Source organism: Archocentrus centrarchus, chromosome 3 (genome assembly GCF_007364275.1).
Source record: "Archocentrus centrarchus isolate MPI-CPG fArcCen1 chromosome 3, fArcCen1, whole genome shotgun sequence".
NCBI classification, from domain to species: domain Eukaryota; kingdom Metazoa; phylum Chordata; class Actinopteri; order Cichliformes; family Cichlidae; genus Archocentrus; species Archocentrus centrarchus.
The window spans coordinates 4886526-4903960 of record NC_044348.1 but is presented as its reverse complement, the minus strand read 5'-3'; the positions used below and the strand labels follow the sequence as shown (position 1 = coordinate 4903960).

Below are 17435 nucleotides of genomic sequence, written 5' to 3'. Positions count from 1 at the left end.
AGGTCACATCTCCATGTTCAGCATGACAGAGATCAGCTTCGTTTACTATTTGCAGTCCAGTAATCAGATTGGAGTTACTTATCCAAGTCACTGTGCGTTACTATTTTTGTCATTTTCCTCAGTACAAAGATATATTTTTGCTTTCTTCTTGCGTCTCGGGGACTGACATCTGGCAGATGTGACAATTCAATCCCGTTTTCAGCACGAGGACAATAATAGTACACAGTGACACAAATGAAACAATGGTGGGAGGAGAGAGATGCGGGGAACAGAATATTTCGGATGGCTTAAATATTTGGTTCCCCCTAATGCACCTTTGGCAAATAAAGAGCAAATGTTGTCATATTCACAGGAGTTGTTGTACTTGATGAGAGGAATAAACACTGTAAAAGATTTTTATCGATCAGAAGCACCGTGAAGATTGTCGGATCCGCCTCTCTGGCTGCGCACTCCCGGCACAGGGGGAACAGATTTTCACAGAGGAACAGAATTTAGCACAAGACCTGTGTTGTGCCAAAAAGTGATCATCTGCCAAAAAAGCAATTTTTGGTATTTGCCAAAAAATGATTGCCTGTATTTAAACAGCTGTATTTAAATGACTTGACTTATAATCTGTGAAACATGAGTCAAACATATCTCTCATGAATGATATCAGGTCATTTTGAGTGAGAAACAGCATTTCTATCACAAGGTAGAAGCTGCACTCAGTTTTTGGCAAAGTGACTTACAGTGGTGTGAAAAAGTGTTTGCCCCCTGCCTCATTTCCTGTTTTTTTTGCATGTTTGTCACACTTAAGTGTTTCGGAACATCAAACCAATTTAAACAATAGTCAAGGACAACACAAGTAAACACAAAATGCAAGTTGTAAATGAAGGTGTTTATTAGTAAAGGTGAAAAAAAATCCAAACCATCATGGCCCTGTGTGAAAAAGTGATTGCCCCCCTTGTTAAAACATACTATAACTGTGGTTTTTCACACCTGAGTTCAATTTCCCTAGCCACACCTAGGCCTGATTATTGCCACACCTGTTCCCAATCAAGACATCACTTAAATAGGAGCTGCCTGACACAGTAAGGTCCACCAGAAGATCCTTGAAAGCTACACATCATGCTGAGATCCAAAGAAATTCAGGAGCAATTGAGAAAGAAAGTAATTGAGATCTATCAGTCTGGAAAGGGTTATAAAGCCATTTCCAAAGCTTTGGGAATCCAGCGAACCACAGTGAGAGCCATTATCCACAAATGGCGAAGACATGGAACAGTGGTGAACCTTCCCAGGAGTGGCCGGCCGCCCAAAATTACCCCAAGGGCACAGCGACGACTCATCCAAGAGGTCACAAAAGACCCCACAACAACGTCTAAAGAACTGCAGGCTTCACTTGCCTCAGTTAAGGTCAGCGTTCATGCCTCCACCATCAGAAAAAGACTGAGCAAAAATGGCCTGCATGGCAGAGTTCCAAGAAGAAAACCACTGCTGAGCAAAAAGAACATTAAAGCTCGTCTCAATTTTTCCAAAACGCATCTTGATGATCCCCAAGACTTTTGGGACAACATTCTGTGGACTGATGAGACAAAAGTGGAACTCTTTGGAAGGTGTGTGTCCCATTACATCTGGCGTAAAAGGAACACTGCATTTCAGAAAAAGAACATTATACCAACAGTAAAATATGGTGGTGGTAGTGTGATGGTCTGGGGCTGTTTTGCTGCATCAGGACCTGGAAGACTTGCTGTGATAAATGGAACTATGAATTCTGCTGTCTACCAAGAGATCCCGAGGGAGAATGTCAGACCATCTGTTCATGTTCTCAAGCTTAAACGTACTTGGGTTCTGCAGCAGGACAATGATCCTAAACACACCAGCAAGTCCACCACTGAATGGCTGAAGACAAACAAAATGAAGACTTTGGAGTGGCCTAGCCAAAGTCCTGACCTGAATCCTATTGAGATGTTGTGGTATGACCTTAAAAAGGCCGTTCATGCTCGAAAACCCTCTAATGTAACTGAATTAGGACAATTCTGCAAAGATGAGTGGGCCGAAATTCCTCCAGAACGCTGTAAAAGCCTCATTACAAGTTATCACAAATGCTTGGTTGCAGTTGTTGCTGCTAAGGGTGGCCCAACCAGTTATTAGGTTTAGGGGGCAATCACTTTTTCACACAGGGCCATGATGGTTTGGAGTTTTTTTCACCTTTACTAATAAACACCTTCATTTACAACTTGCATTTTGTGTTTACTTGTGTTGTCCTTGACTATTGTTTAAATTGGTTTGATGTTTCGAAACACTTAAGTGTGACAAACATGCAAAAAAACAGGAAATGAGGCAGGGGGCAAACACTTTTTCACACCACTGTATATATGCATTTTTTTTATCAAAGCAAAAACTGTCATTGACATTAAAAATGTCTTTTTAAACAGAAATCTGGCTCAGACGGCTGCAGAAGTCACAACAAATATAACATCACAGTTCTATAAAGGTATTTTAAGTGACCAAAAAAGCACTGGATTGATTATAACGTAGGTACAATAAGACAGGCTCCTAAAGATTCTTGCAAAACAGGTTATTATTATTACCTCCGCCAAGGAGGTCATGTTTTCGGTCGCGTTGGTTTGTTTGTCTGTTTGTTTGTCAGCAGGATTACTACAAAAGTTATAAACGGATTTCGATTAAATTTTGTGGAGTGGTTGGAAATGCCAAGAGGAAGAAGTGATTAAATTTTGGCGGTGATCTGGATCCAGGAATTTTTTTAAGGATTCTTCACTATTGCGGGATGGGGGTTATTGTTGTCTGGGAAAGATGAAAGATTATTTCACAGTATTTAGATACACGTATTACAGCGTCAGTGACCCTATGGCCTTGGCGGAAGTTTGTGCACTCTGAGTGCTTCTAGTTTCTTCATTTTATATATAAGCCCTTCATAAATCATGCTGACTGCACTCTGTTTACTAATATAAGCAAATACATTACGCATAAAAACACACAAACATTGGAATCACTTTGTGGCAGACAATCACGGCAGCTGTTGAAAGTAATAAAGTAACTTGTAATCTAACTTAGTTACTTCCAAAATTAAGTAATCAGTAAAGTAACTATGTCACTTTTTAAAGGAGTAATCAGTAATCGGACTACTTTTTCAAGGTAACTATACCATCACTGTCAGCAGGACCGGTATCTGCTTCTTTGTGCGAAGAGGAACGGGATGAGCACTGCCTGAATCCTATAAAATGACATCCACCAGGCCACTGGTGTAACTGCCTCTGACCAAACAATCAGACTTCATGAAGGTGGACTGAGAGCTTGGTGTCCTCTGATAGACCCTGTGCTCACTTACCAGCACTGTGGAGCCTAATTGGCATTTTCCATAGAATACCAGAGTTAGCTGGTCCACCAATGGCACCCTGTGCTTTTCAGAGATGAGAGCAGGTTCACCCTGCGCACATGTGACAGATGTGAAAGTGTCTGAAGAAGCTGGACACACCTCAGACTGTCCAGGAACTCAGTGATGCTCTGGTCCAGACCTGGGAGGAGATCCCCCCAGGACATCATCTGTCGTCTCATTAGGAGCATTTTCATTTCCAATCAAATGATGTGGCATCCTTTCATTCCTAACACACTACCCAGTGCATATCAGTATAGAAAGTGTTCCTTTTTGGGGGCAGTGTATGTATACTGGGTTAGCAGCAGACCAAATAAACTCAACGAGCAATCGATTTTGACAGGGGAGTATTTGGCTCAAGTCACTTTGCTATTCCAAAAAGAAAAAAATTGCTATTTGTATTCACAATCATATTATTCAGAGTCCACTCACAGGAAAATGTAGTAGCAGTTATAAAAGTGCAAAAATATCTGTCTCAGATTGCAGATGCAAAGCAGGAAACAGACAGTAGAGACATTTTCTTTTGGTGCAGAAGTGGCTCAATGAACTCACCACACACTAGGACAGTTGACTGTGAGTGCACAACATCTTCAACACATTTCCATTTGTCATGCTGGTTATATGACTGCTGCAGAAGCACTAAACTACAGTGAACTGATTAAACTGAGCTCGCACTGCAATAACCTTTCAGCAATGTGGGTCTTCAAACTGCATGAATTAGTGCAACTTATTGTTGAAGTATATCAGTAGAATTCAGGTGAGGTGGCACAGCAACCCCCGAGGCCCGTCCACACCACTGTGCTGTATATACAGACAAATATAAACGAGTGGAGAAAAAAATAATGAATCTGCTTCCACAAAGGGACACTGCGTGGTAAAAATTGAAGGGTGTTTCAGTAGAAACAAGGACCAATGCTGAATGCTTGACCACTTCAGCTCTGGGATCTGTGGGTCATTTTTGCTGGTGTCATATGACCTTTACAGTCACCAAATCTACGCATAAGTAGGGCATTTTAGACCTGGCATGCCAAGACACACAGACTGTATTTGACACCCTGTGAATTGTGGGCTTCCGGTTTGGTATTTTGGAACCAGTGACCACATTTAAATGAGCAATTTACATTCAAGCTCAGGGGCGTGGTGGCCATCGGGAGGTTTCCCGAACGGCCGGTCTTTTCCGGCCGGTGAGCAGAATTTTTTTTTTTTTTACCCTTTTAAGCACAGCAGCGCTTGCGCTGCAGCTCTCGCGGCCACAGGTGCAGTGATGGTCGGTCGCGAGCGTTTCGGCTCTAGAGCTGGCTCTTTGAAGTGAATGACAGGAGCTTCACTGAGAGCCGTTTTCATCAGGAGGGGCTACAAACACAACAGCCCAGCCAGCACACCATAGGAGAGGTGAAGGGCGAGACACCAGCTTTGCTGCTCAGCTTTCACTTTCAGTGGCTCCACTCTGCATCCTGCTGCAGCTTAAAAAATATATAATATATAACAAATTATCATTATTATCTGTTTGGTAGATTTGTTTGCAGTGTTTTGTTCATTTATTTTTGTGTTAGATAAAAAGTGAAACTTTGATTAAAATATTATACAAAAGTAAGAATGCCTGCTTTCGTAATAGAACAAATACATAAAATCAAGCAAGTAAAAGGCTTCTCATATAGGGAACACTGAATGCAAAAAGGATTTATCTTACAAAACATTTATATTTGCCAAGTTAAGCTAAAATATATGAGGCTGCACACAAACTGCTGTTTTAATGCTGCGGAAAAAACAGTGTTTTTATAATGCAGATAAAGTTCTCTTGTTTTAAAATTATGGTTTGTCCGTTGTACGATTGGATAAAAGGCCTCTCAAAACCAAGCCCGACCCTGTCCAAGCTTCATGGGGTTTGTTTCACTTTTGAAGCAAGCCTCAAGTAGTCATTAGAGGAGCTGCAGCTGTAGACAGTTTCTTGTTTTTTTAAGTAAAAAAAAGTAGGGATAATAAATGTATGTATATGGTCTGTGACCCATCCTATTTCTGTTAAATGTAGACACATACCCCACCCACTTCATATTTCAGAGTTCCCTGTGTAAGGTTTTCTTCTTCTTTCAGCTGCCCCCTTTAGGGGTTACCACAGCAGATCATCTGCCTCCATCTCACCCTGTCCCACCCATCCTCTTCTGTCACACCAACCCTCTGCATGTCCTTCACTACATCCATGATATATATATATATATATATATATATATATATATATATATATATATATATATATATATATATAATGTAAAAAGTTGTGCAACCTGTACCTGACTAATGTGCTGGGGCTTTCCACGCCTGTAAGACCAACTTCAGGATGGAGAAAGCCCCTGCTCCGGCCCCTCTGCCTGATCAAACCCGTTTCCTGCTGCGACAGCCGCAGTCGGAGCTTCTCAGGGCCGCTGATCACATGATAGAGCGACGCTGGCTAGCAAGCTAACATGTTAGCTTCGGCTGTTAAAACCCGGGCCAGGAATCGCACACGGATGCAGTAGCCTGACTAACAAGCAGTCGCAAAGTCGTGAAGTCTCTGGTGAGTCAGATAAAAACGCATCTTTGTGTCATTTCTGAACGTTTTTACTGAACCAGGGACGGTTAGTTAGCCAGGCTAGCTAAGTTAAAGTTGTTTGTGGGAAGTTCGTTAGGTGTACGGGGCTTGTCGGCTAACGTTAACGATACTGGCCTTTTGTGGATCGACCAAGAAGCTAATCTCACTTAAACACCCGGGTGTATTGTTGTAACAGCAGAGTCTGAAGCCGCATTTAACGTTTAACTTCTAGTGATGTAACCTGGCTCATGTTTATAAGCACGGACTTGTAGCTAGCCGTATTTGTTTGTTATCACTTAAATGGCATTAAGCTTGGTTAACTAACTAACTAAGCTAAATGTTAGCAGCAAGTCTGCGGTTAGAACGGCCACACAGCTTACCACAGTGTACATGTACTGTCAAAACGATACTTGTTATACGTGTAAGGAGTTTTCACTTGCGCTCTCAAGTGTTCCTACTATGGCTGCAGACAAAAGAACTACTGCTAAAGCTACTTTAGCTCGGCAAGTCAGGTAGGCTGTTTATCCCCCCATCCCTAAATGTGCTTGTGTTCAGTGTGTGGAGCTGAAAGCCCTTAATGTACCTGCCCCCCCCGTAAAGGTGGTTTCACTTGTTTTTCCTGACAAGTGCTGTGTGTGGGCGTGTGCAGAGGTGACATCTGTTGCACCTGTTGTCACTGCACGGTGGCGTACATCTTTATTATGGTAAATGGACTGGTTCTTTATCTATATAGCGCTTTTCTACTCTACATGAGCACTCAGAGCACTTTAAATAACATGCCTTTATTCACCCATTCACACACATTAATACAAACACTTTTTCTACGACACATTCCAATGAGTGCATCAGGAGCAGCTTAGGGTTCAGTATCTTGCCTGGAGCAACCAGGGATCGAACCACCAACCTTCTGATTAGTAGATGACCTTCTCTACCTCTTGACCCACAGCCAACCTGGAATCATATTTTAGTTCGGTGACCTGATTTAATTCCCAGCACGGATCCACCAAATGTTAACTTAAAGAGAGAGGTCTGGAGGCTAAAGTTGTGAAAACATCTGGGTGGATCTGCAAGTGAATGAACTACTTCTACTTCCACCAGTTTCTGTGTGTGTGTGTGTGTGTGTGTGTGTGAACACTGATTGGTTGTGGAACCTGTGATTCTTGAAAGCACTGACTCTTTCCTTTCACACCAAGATGTTGCTGAGTGCAGTAGTTCATTTCTGCTTCACCTTAAAGAGTTGCATCCGTTGTTACTTTGAGACTTTAAAAAAGGGATGTTTCCCACTTATAGTCATGCTGCCTTTGTACTCTGGATTTGTAACTTCTCACGCTGTGCTTCTGTTTATTTCTCAGCAGCTTAGTGTGCATAATACCTTTCAGTTAAGTCACTGAAGAACACACTCTTCTGAGGAGCTATAACCAGTTGGTTACCTGAGCATAGACAAAAACTAGTTGGCAAATAATCTCAAATGTTTTATAAAAGCTTAATTTTGTGGCACTACCAAGATGTTAACCCCCCCACACACACACACACACTTTTAGACTTTTAGCTGGCATACAGATTGTTTATTAAAGACCAGAGTGATGTTTGACTTGCTGGTGCAATGAGCGCAGGCCTTTTCATTTGGATGCTAAGGTGTAATACAGGCTGAGTTATAATCAACTACAAAAGGTTACAATGACTAAACCAGGTCTAAACCATTATGAGGACTGTGACTTTTTATTTTTTGTTTTTCATAGATTATTTAATGTACATATCTTATCAGCAATGATGATTTAGGGTCACATTGATTTTTTTTTTTTTTTGTTTGTTTTTTTGTTTTGTTTTTTTGCTGGTGCTTTCATTTAATTTCCAGCAGTCTGTGAAAACATGGACAAAGGTGATTGACTGATAAGATGTTGGACTTTATCCGTGAGATGAGAGCGAGGGATGACACGAGGTCATATGTAGAGCAGAACTGTTACAGCGAAAGAGAATGAATTCATGAACTAGACCATGATGCCCTTGATTACCTTAACGTTTAACCACTTTTGATTGTAAATCAACCAAGCTTAGGCTTATGATGTGCTATCCTGATCTCATAATCGACATATTGTGAATGTCACATTTACTCCCCCCACCCCCACCCCCGTTTTTTCCCCCCTTAATTAAATGACCCTGAATTGGATAAGTGAAAGAATATAAATGGACAGATAGTAATTATGTCTCTTATGTTATGAATTATTTTTCGAATAAGCTGTGTGATATTTTTCTAAGGAAGGCTTTGAGTGGTGACAGACAAGGCAACAGGTAGCTATTACGTTTTGACAGAGCTGGAGAAAAGGGTCTGGTAAGAGTCAGGTTGAATAAGGGTAGAGAACCACAACCCTGTGGGGGTTTTAAGAGCTGTGCAAAATGACCAATAGTAACCTATGGTGTTCCCTCTTTCACCTCCCTCCTCCTCCTCCTCCCCGTCTCTCTGTGTGTTTTCCCTCCTGTCTCCCATAGGGCATTGTAGAAAGGGACTTGTCTTCTTTTCCTACTTGCCCTCTTCAAGATATCAAGTCATTAAACTTCTGCCCAACAAGTCACAGGGGTTTTGGCATCATTTTAAGGCTCATCAGCCAAGCTAGTCCTTAGCATCACTGCAGAGATATCGGCAGGCCGAGGTTGTGGACTCAAATGGGCAAGATGGACAGGCGATAAATAAGACACCAGATTCTGAGGTAAGGTCATTCCACCATGGCACCTGTCACAGTCAGTCTTGTAGTTAAATTTGAGCTGATTGGGGCTTTGAATCAAGGTCATGCCAAAAATGCATTTTCAGTGAGAAACTATTAAGTTATAAAAAAAATGAAGGCAAATACTTAAAAAAATTGCTGACATGCTTTAAAAGGCAAACTTGATATTATTCATCGATAGCCTCATTTTAGTGCAGTTAGCCGTCATGGAGTAACAGTCATAACTGGTATTATGTAAAAGTTACCAAGGTCTCTTTATGCCAACAAAAGGTTCATGCTCGTTATCTTTTATCTTAAGCCGTTAGGAACAATAACATTTTACTGGTTTACTTGGGTATGTAAAAGCTTATCAGTGAGGCTTGGCACATTACTGCCACAGCAGCTGTGTTGTTTCACTTCGTTGCAGGCTTTCCCTTTAATTTTTGAACAGATATAGCCTGAGAAGAGTTGTGTAATTTCAGCTGCATATAGTCATAGTTTCATTCCCTTTTTCTGTCTGTGGTGTTTATTGAAAACATGGGAAAAATTAAAACGCACAGAAATCTTTTGTGATATTTGTACGGATGCGAGTCGCACCATCAGTACTGATGTTACTGCATAGTTATACCAACTGGACTGGCACTGTGCCAGTGGATTTTGTTATATTATGAAATCTTGTAAGAGTGGTTGCCCAGTCCTTATCGCCATTTATGAAGCAGGCACTTTGCAGCGTAGCCAGTTTTTGAGGTCGCAGTACCTCAGAAAGGACCTGTGTCATAACTAAGGTGGTAAAATATGTTAAATACCATGCATTTACAGATATTTGACAGCTATGTCTTTTATAGTCACTACTTTCTGGCTATAGTAGAATATAACCTTTTTATTTCAGAATTAAATGTTGAACTGCATTAGAGATGCCGACAGAATGCGAGTACAGCTCTGAATTATATCATGTGACAGTAAAGTTATTAGAAATTTTTAAAGTTTTCATTTTTATGTCACAAAAACAACAAACTTGTTTCTTTCTTGCAGCCTGATTAAGAACAGCCAAATATCCCACTGCTGATTCAGTTTCCTGAAACGTATCCATATGTGACACATGACATGCTTTCGTTTCTGCTTTTACATCCAGTTGGCTTTCCTGTATGTGCATTTTTATAGGGAGGATCTGGGTGGTCAGTACTCCAAGCCTCTATTTTAAGTCTTTCTAAGAATGTTGTTATGCTGCGTAAGAGCATAATAATCCACTTGTCATCGATATCATTAAACCACATCCTTATTTTGAATTACACACCCTTTGTACTGTTAGACAATCTAACAAGAGGAGGCTTCAAGAGAATTAAGTGTTTGTCACACTTTTGTTTGTAACTGTGTAGCATATCTCAGCCTGAGTTCAACTGTCACACTTACGTATGTCCCAAGAGGTTGCGAACATGTAATGTCTGTGCCTCTCCTTTTTGGAAATGCTTTGTAGCCACAAAGGCTGACTTCATAAGTTGCATGCAGGCAGACTCTACATCTAAAGAAGAAGTTACCTCAAATTAAAGTCTGTGATCAGATTGGGCGAAAGTTGTCCGTTGGAACAGAGCAACAACAAAAGCCGGCCCTGCCCAATTTACTGATAGAACTGGTGGATGCGAAGGGGGAAAAAAATTTGGTGGTTGTTGTACAAAATGTTTATTACAGTGTGTTTTTCTTTTATTTCACAGGTACATGTTGATTTCGTAATGACAAGCTGCTGTGCAGAAGATGTCCACGCTGTCTGTGACTGATATCCCAGATGTTGGTCATGGTAAGAGGAACAATCTCTGTCATACTTATGAGTCCAGACGTTTAACTGAGCAGGAACCAGTTCTCCCACTTCATCTCACTGTTAGATTATGCCAGTTAGTATAAAATACTTGCTATATTTTAAGAGTAGGGATAAAACTTGGTCTTTGTATGGTATTATCCATTTATTTTGGGTGGAGAGGGACTTAAAAAAAATCTTAATTTATAATAAAATGAAAGTTCATGCACAGTTTGTGCCATTGCTTAACAAATAATAAATAATTTAGTAAAATAATAAGTAATGGAACAAAATTTTAAAAAAATGTTATTTATGTTGCTCATCTTTATTTTAACTTTCAAGTGTACATTTCAGCTTATTGTGAGAGTCTTTACTGCATACCTCTGCCATTTAGAGTTGTATTAGTTTCTCCTTTTCCTGCTCTCGATGTCAGCGCACCTCCTCATACAGTCGCATTTGGAGATAAGATGACAAAAGACAGGTGAAGTGTAATAATGATGTTGAATATAACAAGTTGTTTTAATTGCAATAGAAATGGTCAAACAAGTGCTGGATCAAAAATAACTTGAGTAAAGGGCAGAGACGCATTGTGGTCAGAGCTTTTCAGTTGTGACATCTCGGACACACCCAGAGTTTGCAGTTAAGTAAAAAGCTTTTGGGTTAGGAGGTGCAGTTTACCCTTTGTTAGCTTCCTCCATGCTGTATTAGTGCTCCCCTAGCAAATGGTGCACTGCTGCACAGCATGCTGTATTAAACCCAGCACAGAATGCAGTGGTCCTTTGTCATGCTCTCTACCTTTTTCAGTCAAGACCGGGTAGATATTGGATCCAAAATGTAACATTTACCAGGGTAGTATTTATTCCATGATTATTGCATCATGTTGTGTATGTTTTTGCAAAACATGTTGGGCAACTTGCTAAATAAAGATAAAGACGAGTGGAATGGTCATGAACAGGAATGATTATTGTTTTCACTGTGTGTGTTTCTTCTCTCTCAGATGAGAGTAAGGTGTTCGATGAGGCCTCTGAGCTGCAGCTGGACTGCATGGTTGAGGAAAGCAGTGGAAGTACCACAATGAAGCATGATGGCCTGCTGTCACTGGCTGCCCTCTCACACACAGATGATTTCCCCGGCCCCCCTCATAACGGCCCCTCACTGGCTGAGATGAGCAGCCCTCTGCCAGTAGAACCAAATGACATTAAACTGGATCCAGCTGCGAGTGACACATCTTCAAGCACAGGTGATGAGGGGGGAGCATGACCTTCAGATAGCTATAGTAGGAAACATGCATGTTCAGAAAATCATTTTCAGCGAACCTGAATTAAATATAGCATGTTTAATTTAAAAGTAAAATAAATGGCACATACTGTTCTGTGAGATGCTTATTAAGAATTGGCGGTGTGGGGAAAACGGTGTGTAGGCACTTGTCACTATTGTGAGTAATTGAGGGGGAAAAACTGGATCTATTTGTTATAATTCTGAAAATAATGGAATGACTGAACTATCTTGATTATGGCTGTTTGTAATAGTAAGGCGTGTACAACTTCCACAGACCAGACTAGCCAGAATTATTTCCTGCTCATCTCTTGATTTTGCGTGTTTTTTTTTTTTTTTTTGTTGTTTTTTTTCCATAGACCTTTATGATGATTCAGTGACATTGAGCATGCTCATTCTGTTCTTTTTTGGTTGAGATAAAATGCCAGGAAGTAATCATTTTTTCTTGAAACAAGTGTACACAGGTAGATTAAAACTGTCTGAAACCACTTTAGATAATTTTCTTGACTTAAAGAGTTCATATTGGTGTCATCTATCTTTCATTGTACGTAGATGGTCAGCCAGTGAAAAGAAAGAAGGGGCCTGCTCCAAAGATGCTGGGCAATGAGGTATGCAGTGTCTGTGGTGACAAGGCCTCTGGTTTCCATTACAATGTGTTGAGCTGTGAGGGCTGCAAGGGCTTTTTTCGGCGCAGCATCATTAAAAGTGCCCAGTATTCCTGCAAGAACAACGGGCGCTGTGAAATGGACATGTACATGCGCCGCAAGTGCCAGCAGTGCCGCCTGCGCAAGTGTCGGGAGGCAGGGATGCTGGAGCAGTGTGAGTGTCTGTATGCCAGATGAATCAGAGATGGATTTTCACTCTGGCTGCAAACCCACATGCCAAAATGCATGTGGGTTTGCAGAGTGAAAATCGTGATGATGAAAATCAACTTTTTCCTTTTTTTTTTTTTTTTCTTTTAAACTGGGGGACTTGAGCTTTAGTGAGACTGTGCATCCTCATTTGACCTGTAGGTGTACTCTCCGAGGAGCAGATCAGACTGAAAAAGCTGAAGAAGCAGCAGGAGGAGGAAACAGCCCGCACGTCCACAGTGGTCACACCCACCCCTCCACAGGAAGCAGCTGCACTGGATCCGCAGCAGCAGGAGATGATTCAGAAGCTGGTGGCCATGCAGAAGCAATGCAACAAGAGGTCTTTCCTTGATCGACCAAAAGTGACGGTAAATGAGTGGTTCAGAAGAGAGTTTGAGCTGAAATGAGAGAAAATGCTGAGATGGGGTTTGTTTTAGACTCAGGTTTACCTTACTACTGTCAATTTACTGTGAATGTATTGCAGCCATGGCCACAGAGTCAGGATTTGCAGAATCGAGAAGTGCGTCAGCAGCGCTTCGCTCACTTCACTGAGCTGGCAATCATGTCAGTCCAAGAGATTGTGGATTTTGCTAAGCAGCTTCCTGGTTTTCTTGAGCTCACAAGAGAAGACCAGATTGCTCTACTGAAGACATCTACCATTGAGGTTTGTTGCTGGAAATGTGATTTGTTCAAGTGGACCCATTATGCTAATGAGGCAGGGAGAAAAAAAAAAAAATTTTTTTTTTTTACTGACCTTTTTTATGCAGCATTCTCAGCTGACTGAAATGAGCAAATTTAGGCCGCCTCCTTATAAGTTCATTTTCTTTAGATTGGCTGTCAATTGCTTAATTTTAATTTGGTGCCTGTAAATATCACCGCCTCCTCTACTTGCCTCTGTGAAAAATCCAAAAACAAACTCTTAACCTACTAAATTTACTTTAGCAGTTTCATTCATTCTGTGATTCAGAGGTGGGAAAAAACATGAGCACAAGTCTTACATTTTAACTGTCAAGGATCAAGCAAGCTCCAAGTCACTACGGTGAGAATCAAGCAAATCAGATTGAATCACAGAAAATTCTGGGGATCTTTCAGTCCATGAAAAGTTGTTTTTGTTTTCAACATTATCAGAAATTGGTGCAGCCTGCAGTCTTATAAACCTTCTGACCCAATATTTGGTGTTTTTGTAGAAGTAAGAACCCAACAATAGAGCACAGTGCTCTGAAATTGTAATATGAGCCTATATTTCTAAAAGGAAAACTCTGGTGTGCAAACAGAAGTACAAAAATTATCTCCCAGTAAATAGTATCTAAATATGACTACAGTATATTTTCAAGATGACTCTTGAAAATATTGAGTTTAAGATAAATTAAAAAAAACTGTTCAGCTTTTTGTTAACTGTGGGTCTGTAGGCTATAAACAAACTGTTAAATATAAGACATCAAAGCCCCATCTTCCATATTTCACAGCTCTCAAAAAAAGAGGGGAAGACTAAACTAACTTGATCATTAGAAAATAATACATCATAATTAAAAATGATCCAATCTCTGAGATAAAAAAAATCAGTCTTTTTTTATGTATAAATTTGACACTTTGACAGTTACATATCAGTTTGGGATAACTTTAAATATGTTTTAATGTTCTGCTCACAAAGATGTTTTTGTCTTTCTCAGATTATGCTGCTCGAGACATCTCGGCGATATAACCCAGCCATCGAAAGCATTACATTTCTGAAAGACTTCAGCTATAATAAGGAGGATTTCGCCAAAGCAGGTTCATTTGTTCGTTTCTACCTGCCAAATAATAATTCATGTGTTACTTAACCTGATTATGTGCATTTCATCTGTTCCATATGCCATTTTGGGGAGAAAACAAAAGCAAAGTAAAAAGAAATTGCAGTATATTTCTGTCTGTAACGTGACATTTTGTTTCCACACTCCTCTCTCCACTCGTACCACCTCAGGGCTTCAGTTTGAGTTCATCAACCCCATCTTTGAGTTTTCAAAAGGAATGAATGACCTGCATCTGGACGAGGCCGAATATGCTCTGCTCATTGCTATCAACATCTTTTCTGCAGGTCAGCATTCATAAAGTACACTTCCTTCTCATAGTGAAAATGCTTTAAGAGCTAACCTTTTTGAGGGAGAACTGGACTGTTTGCATTTGCAGATTGAGCTTTTTTTTTTTTTTTTTTTTTTTTTTTTTGAAGGCTTGCATTGCTTTTTACCATACTGGATCACAGTATTTTGTTTTGTTTGTTTTTCCTCAGAAACTAACAGATTAATGTGTGTGTGCATATTTGCTTTGTTGGGTAAACGTTTAGATCGGCCGAATGTGCAGGATCACGATCTGGTGGAGAGGCTGCAACAACCTTATGTGGATGCACTGCGCTCTTATATCATGATTAAGAGACCAAATGTAAGTACCCAGATGTGTCCATAGCTTTTTGTCTTGTGACCGACCGTATGTCAGCATAACCAGGCTGTCATCATCACAACAAGTACATTGGGTCATGGCTAAGGTCAGATTGTTTTGTTTTGTTGAGACTTGCAGGGGGCTTGAACCGTTAGAAGAGCAGTTGTGTGCTAGATCAGGCTGCATGGAGAAACTGTAAAGAAGCTACTAAATGTAAACAACATTTTGTGATCTGAAACCAGCTACAATTATACATTATGAACCATCTCCACAGACATATTGTGAAGTGATCATGTGCTTAAAGGCTTGTTGGAATCTTTTTTTTTTTTTTTTTCTCCCCTCCTGATAACAGTTTGCTTCTTTGGCTTCCTCAGGATCACTTGATGTTCCCCCGCATGCTAATGAAGCTGGTAAGCCTTCGTACACTAAGCAGCGTCCACTCGGAGCAGGTTTTTGCCCTTCGCCTCCAGGACAAGAAGCTTCCCCCGCTGTTATCTGAAATCTGGGACGTCAATGAATGACTGCAAACCTGATGTCACACTCCGTGGCTTTGTTAAGCCTGAGACAGACATGGCATCGAGCAAGATCACTGACTTTTTTTTCTGTCGATCTTGTCGAGGACTGATTATAGCATTGAGATTGTTTTCTGTTTCTTGGGAAAGAAGAGCATCATTGCTCTTTGTTCTCGGACTGCTATATGGCTTTGTGTTCATAAAGAGAAATATGAACGCCTAGTTTTCTTTGAACCTTGCATTTTTTTTTCTTTCATGTAGATACTGATGTGATTGTGGTTAAGTACCAGCATTTGGCTCTTTAGCCAGTTATCTTTGATTTAATATTTGTTGACAGTTTGTCAGTCTCTAGTGCGGTTTTATCTTCTTCCTCTAACAATAATAATCAACAAGAACTGAGCAGGTCTTGGCTGTGGCTGTTTCAAATGTAGGATTACAGTCACACATACAGTTAAAATGGTGATATTTGCAGTTGTGCAATAGAATGGGCAAGGATGTGCATAATCAGACCCATAACAGCATTTCATTTTATTGATGTTAGGTTAAAATGGTAGGCCATCTGGTTGACGCGTGATATGGCAACAAATAGTTTGTGTTCCTTTTGGAGTAAGTACAAAAGTTAAAGGTTGGTGTAGTTGCTCAGGTAAAGTAATGTGAAGTAGACCTCTGAGAACTGGAGGCCTCCTTATTATCTATTAGTTGAATATCTATTGCTTTAGTTTTTCCAGATGCATCAGGGACCTTTTTGGTCATTTATAGAAGCCCATTAAAGTTCATGTAAATTGTATATTTATTTACATTAAAAATGCAAAGCTTATCCTCAAGATTGTACAATCACATGCTAACGCACAAGAAAGTACAACTCTGCAGGTGACTAGTAGGCTGGGCCCTTATTCACAGGAAATGGTCTTTTTCTATTTAATTTTTTTTTTTTTTTTTAATTCAGTGCAATGGTATCCTGAAATAGGTGGTATTGTGTCTTTAAAATGCAAGGAAAGATGAATTATTAGTTTGGCAAAGTCAGTCTACCATCTCTCTGAGCCTCTTTTTTTTTTTTTTTTCCCCCCCTCAAATGAATAAACCCCTTTTCTAAGTTGGATTTTGGATTTAAAAAAAATGGAAAGTATTGGCTTGATTAACACCTTGTTTGTAACTGTATGTGAAATGTACTTTTATTTGTGATTTATCACTAGCGTTTTAGAAGCGTGACAAATGTTTGAGCAGGAAATAGAGAATTTTGCGACCTTTTTATTTTTGATAATCTACTATGTGACTGATACAGAGGAAAAAAATGTCAAACTGAATATCTAGTTAGAAAACTAACCAGATCGAAAGGTTTATAATAGTGTGAGTATCTTCCTCGAACAGGTACTCAGCATCAACAGCTTTAACCAGTCAGATTTTGGAAAACCTCACTAAAAACATGTACCAAAATCTATATTAACAGGGAGCAGGAATCAACAGGAAAGAACTACTGTACTACAGAGATTTAAATGTTTTTATTATTGCTGTGTTTCCCATGCCTTGTCCTGTGCGGTGTAACATTGAAATGCTGCATAATGGATGATAAAGGACTGCCAATGGAAATCCATAATTGTGAAGTTTATTTTCTCTTCCTATGTTGAGCAAAGACAGCTGAAAATTGGACAGTTTAATAGCATTGCAGCTGTTTTGCAGTAATTACCTCTCTAGCCATTTCACGATCTCACTATAGACTTCCCATAACTGTAGACATAAAATACAGTTTGCCCTGTCCTAACAAAGGATTTCAAGCATTTTGGCCTCGATGTCCTTGTATGGGACTAAAATCATGCATTATACATTATTATGCATTTGATGCTTTTTTTTTTTTTTTTTTGGCATTTCTTAACTAATAAATTACATCAGACAGCTAATGGGATGGTTAAACATTATGCCCACACCTGCATTCAAACATACAAATGCACACATGTAATACA

At 40.0% G+C, this 17435-nt stretch overlaps 1 protein-coding gene across 2 annotated transcripts; it reads left to right on the top strand.

The window, feature by feature from the left end:
- The first annotated feature begins 5752 nt into the window (after positions 1–5752).
- On the top strand, positions 5753–17071 carry nr1h3 (nuclear receptor subfamily 1, group H, member 3). 2 transcript variants are annotated; one of them, XM_030721979.1, is made up of 11 exons: positions 5753–5924; positions 8427–8644; positions 10348–10430; positions 11425–11667; positions 12255–12521; positions 12716–12921; positions 13038–13217; positions 14224–14323; positions 14514–14627; positions 14874–14968; positions 15340–17071. In XM_030721979.1, the coding sequence occupies exons 3-11, from the start codon at positions 10388–10390 to the stop codon at positions 15484–15486; spliced, it is 1395 nt and encodes a 464-aa protein (XP_030577839.1). In that variant the 5' UTR covers positions 5753–5924; positions 8427–8644; positions 10348–10387; the 3' UTR covers positions 15487–17071. The 2 variants fall into 2 exon arrangements, with proteins under 2 accessions (XP_030577839.1, XP_030577844.1); XM_030721984.1 differs by lacking the exon at positions 8427–8644.
- Positions 17072–17435: the final 364 nt, after the last annotated feature.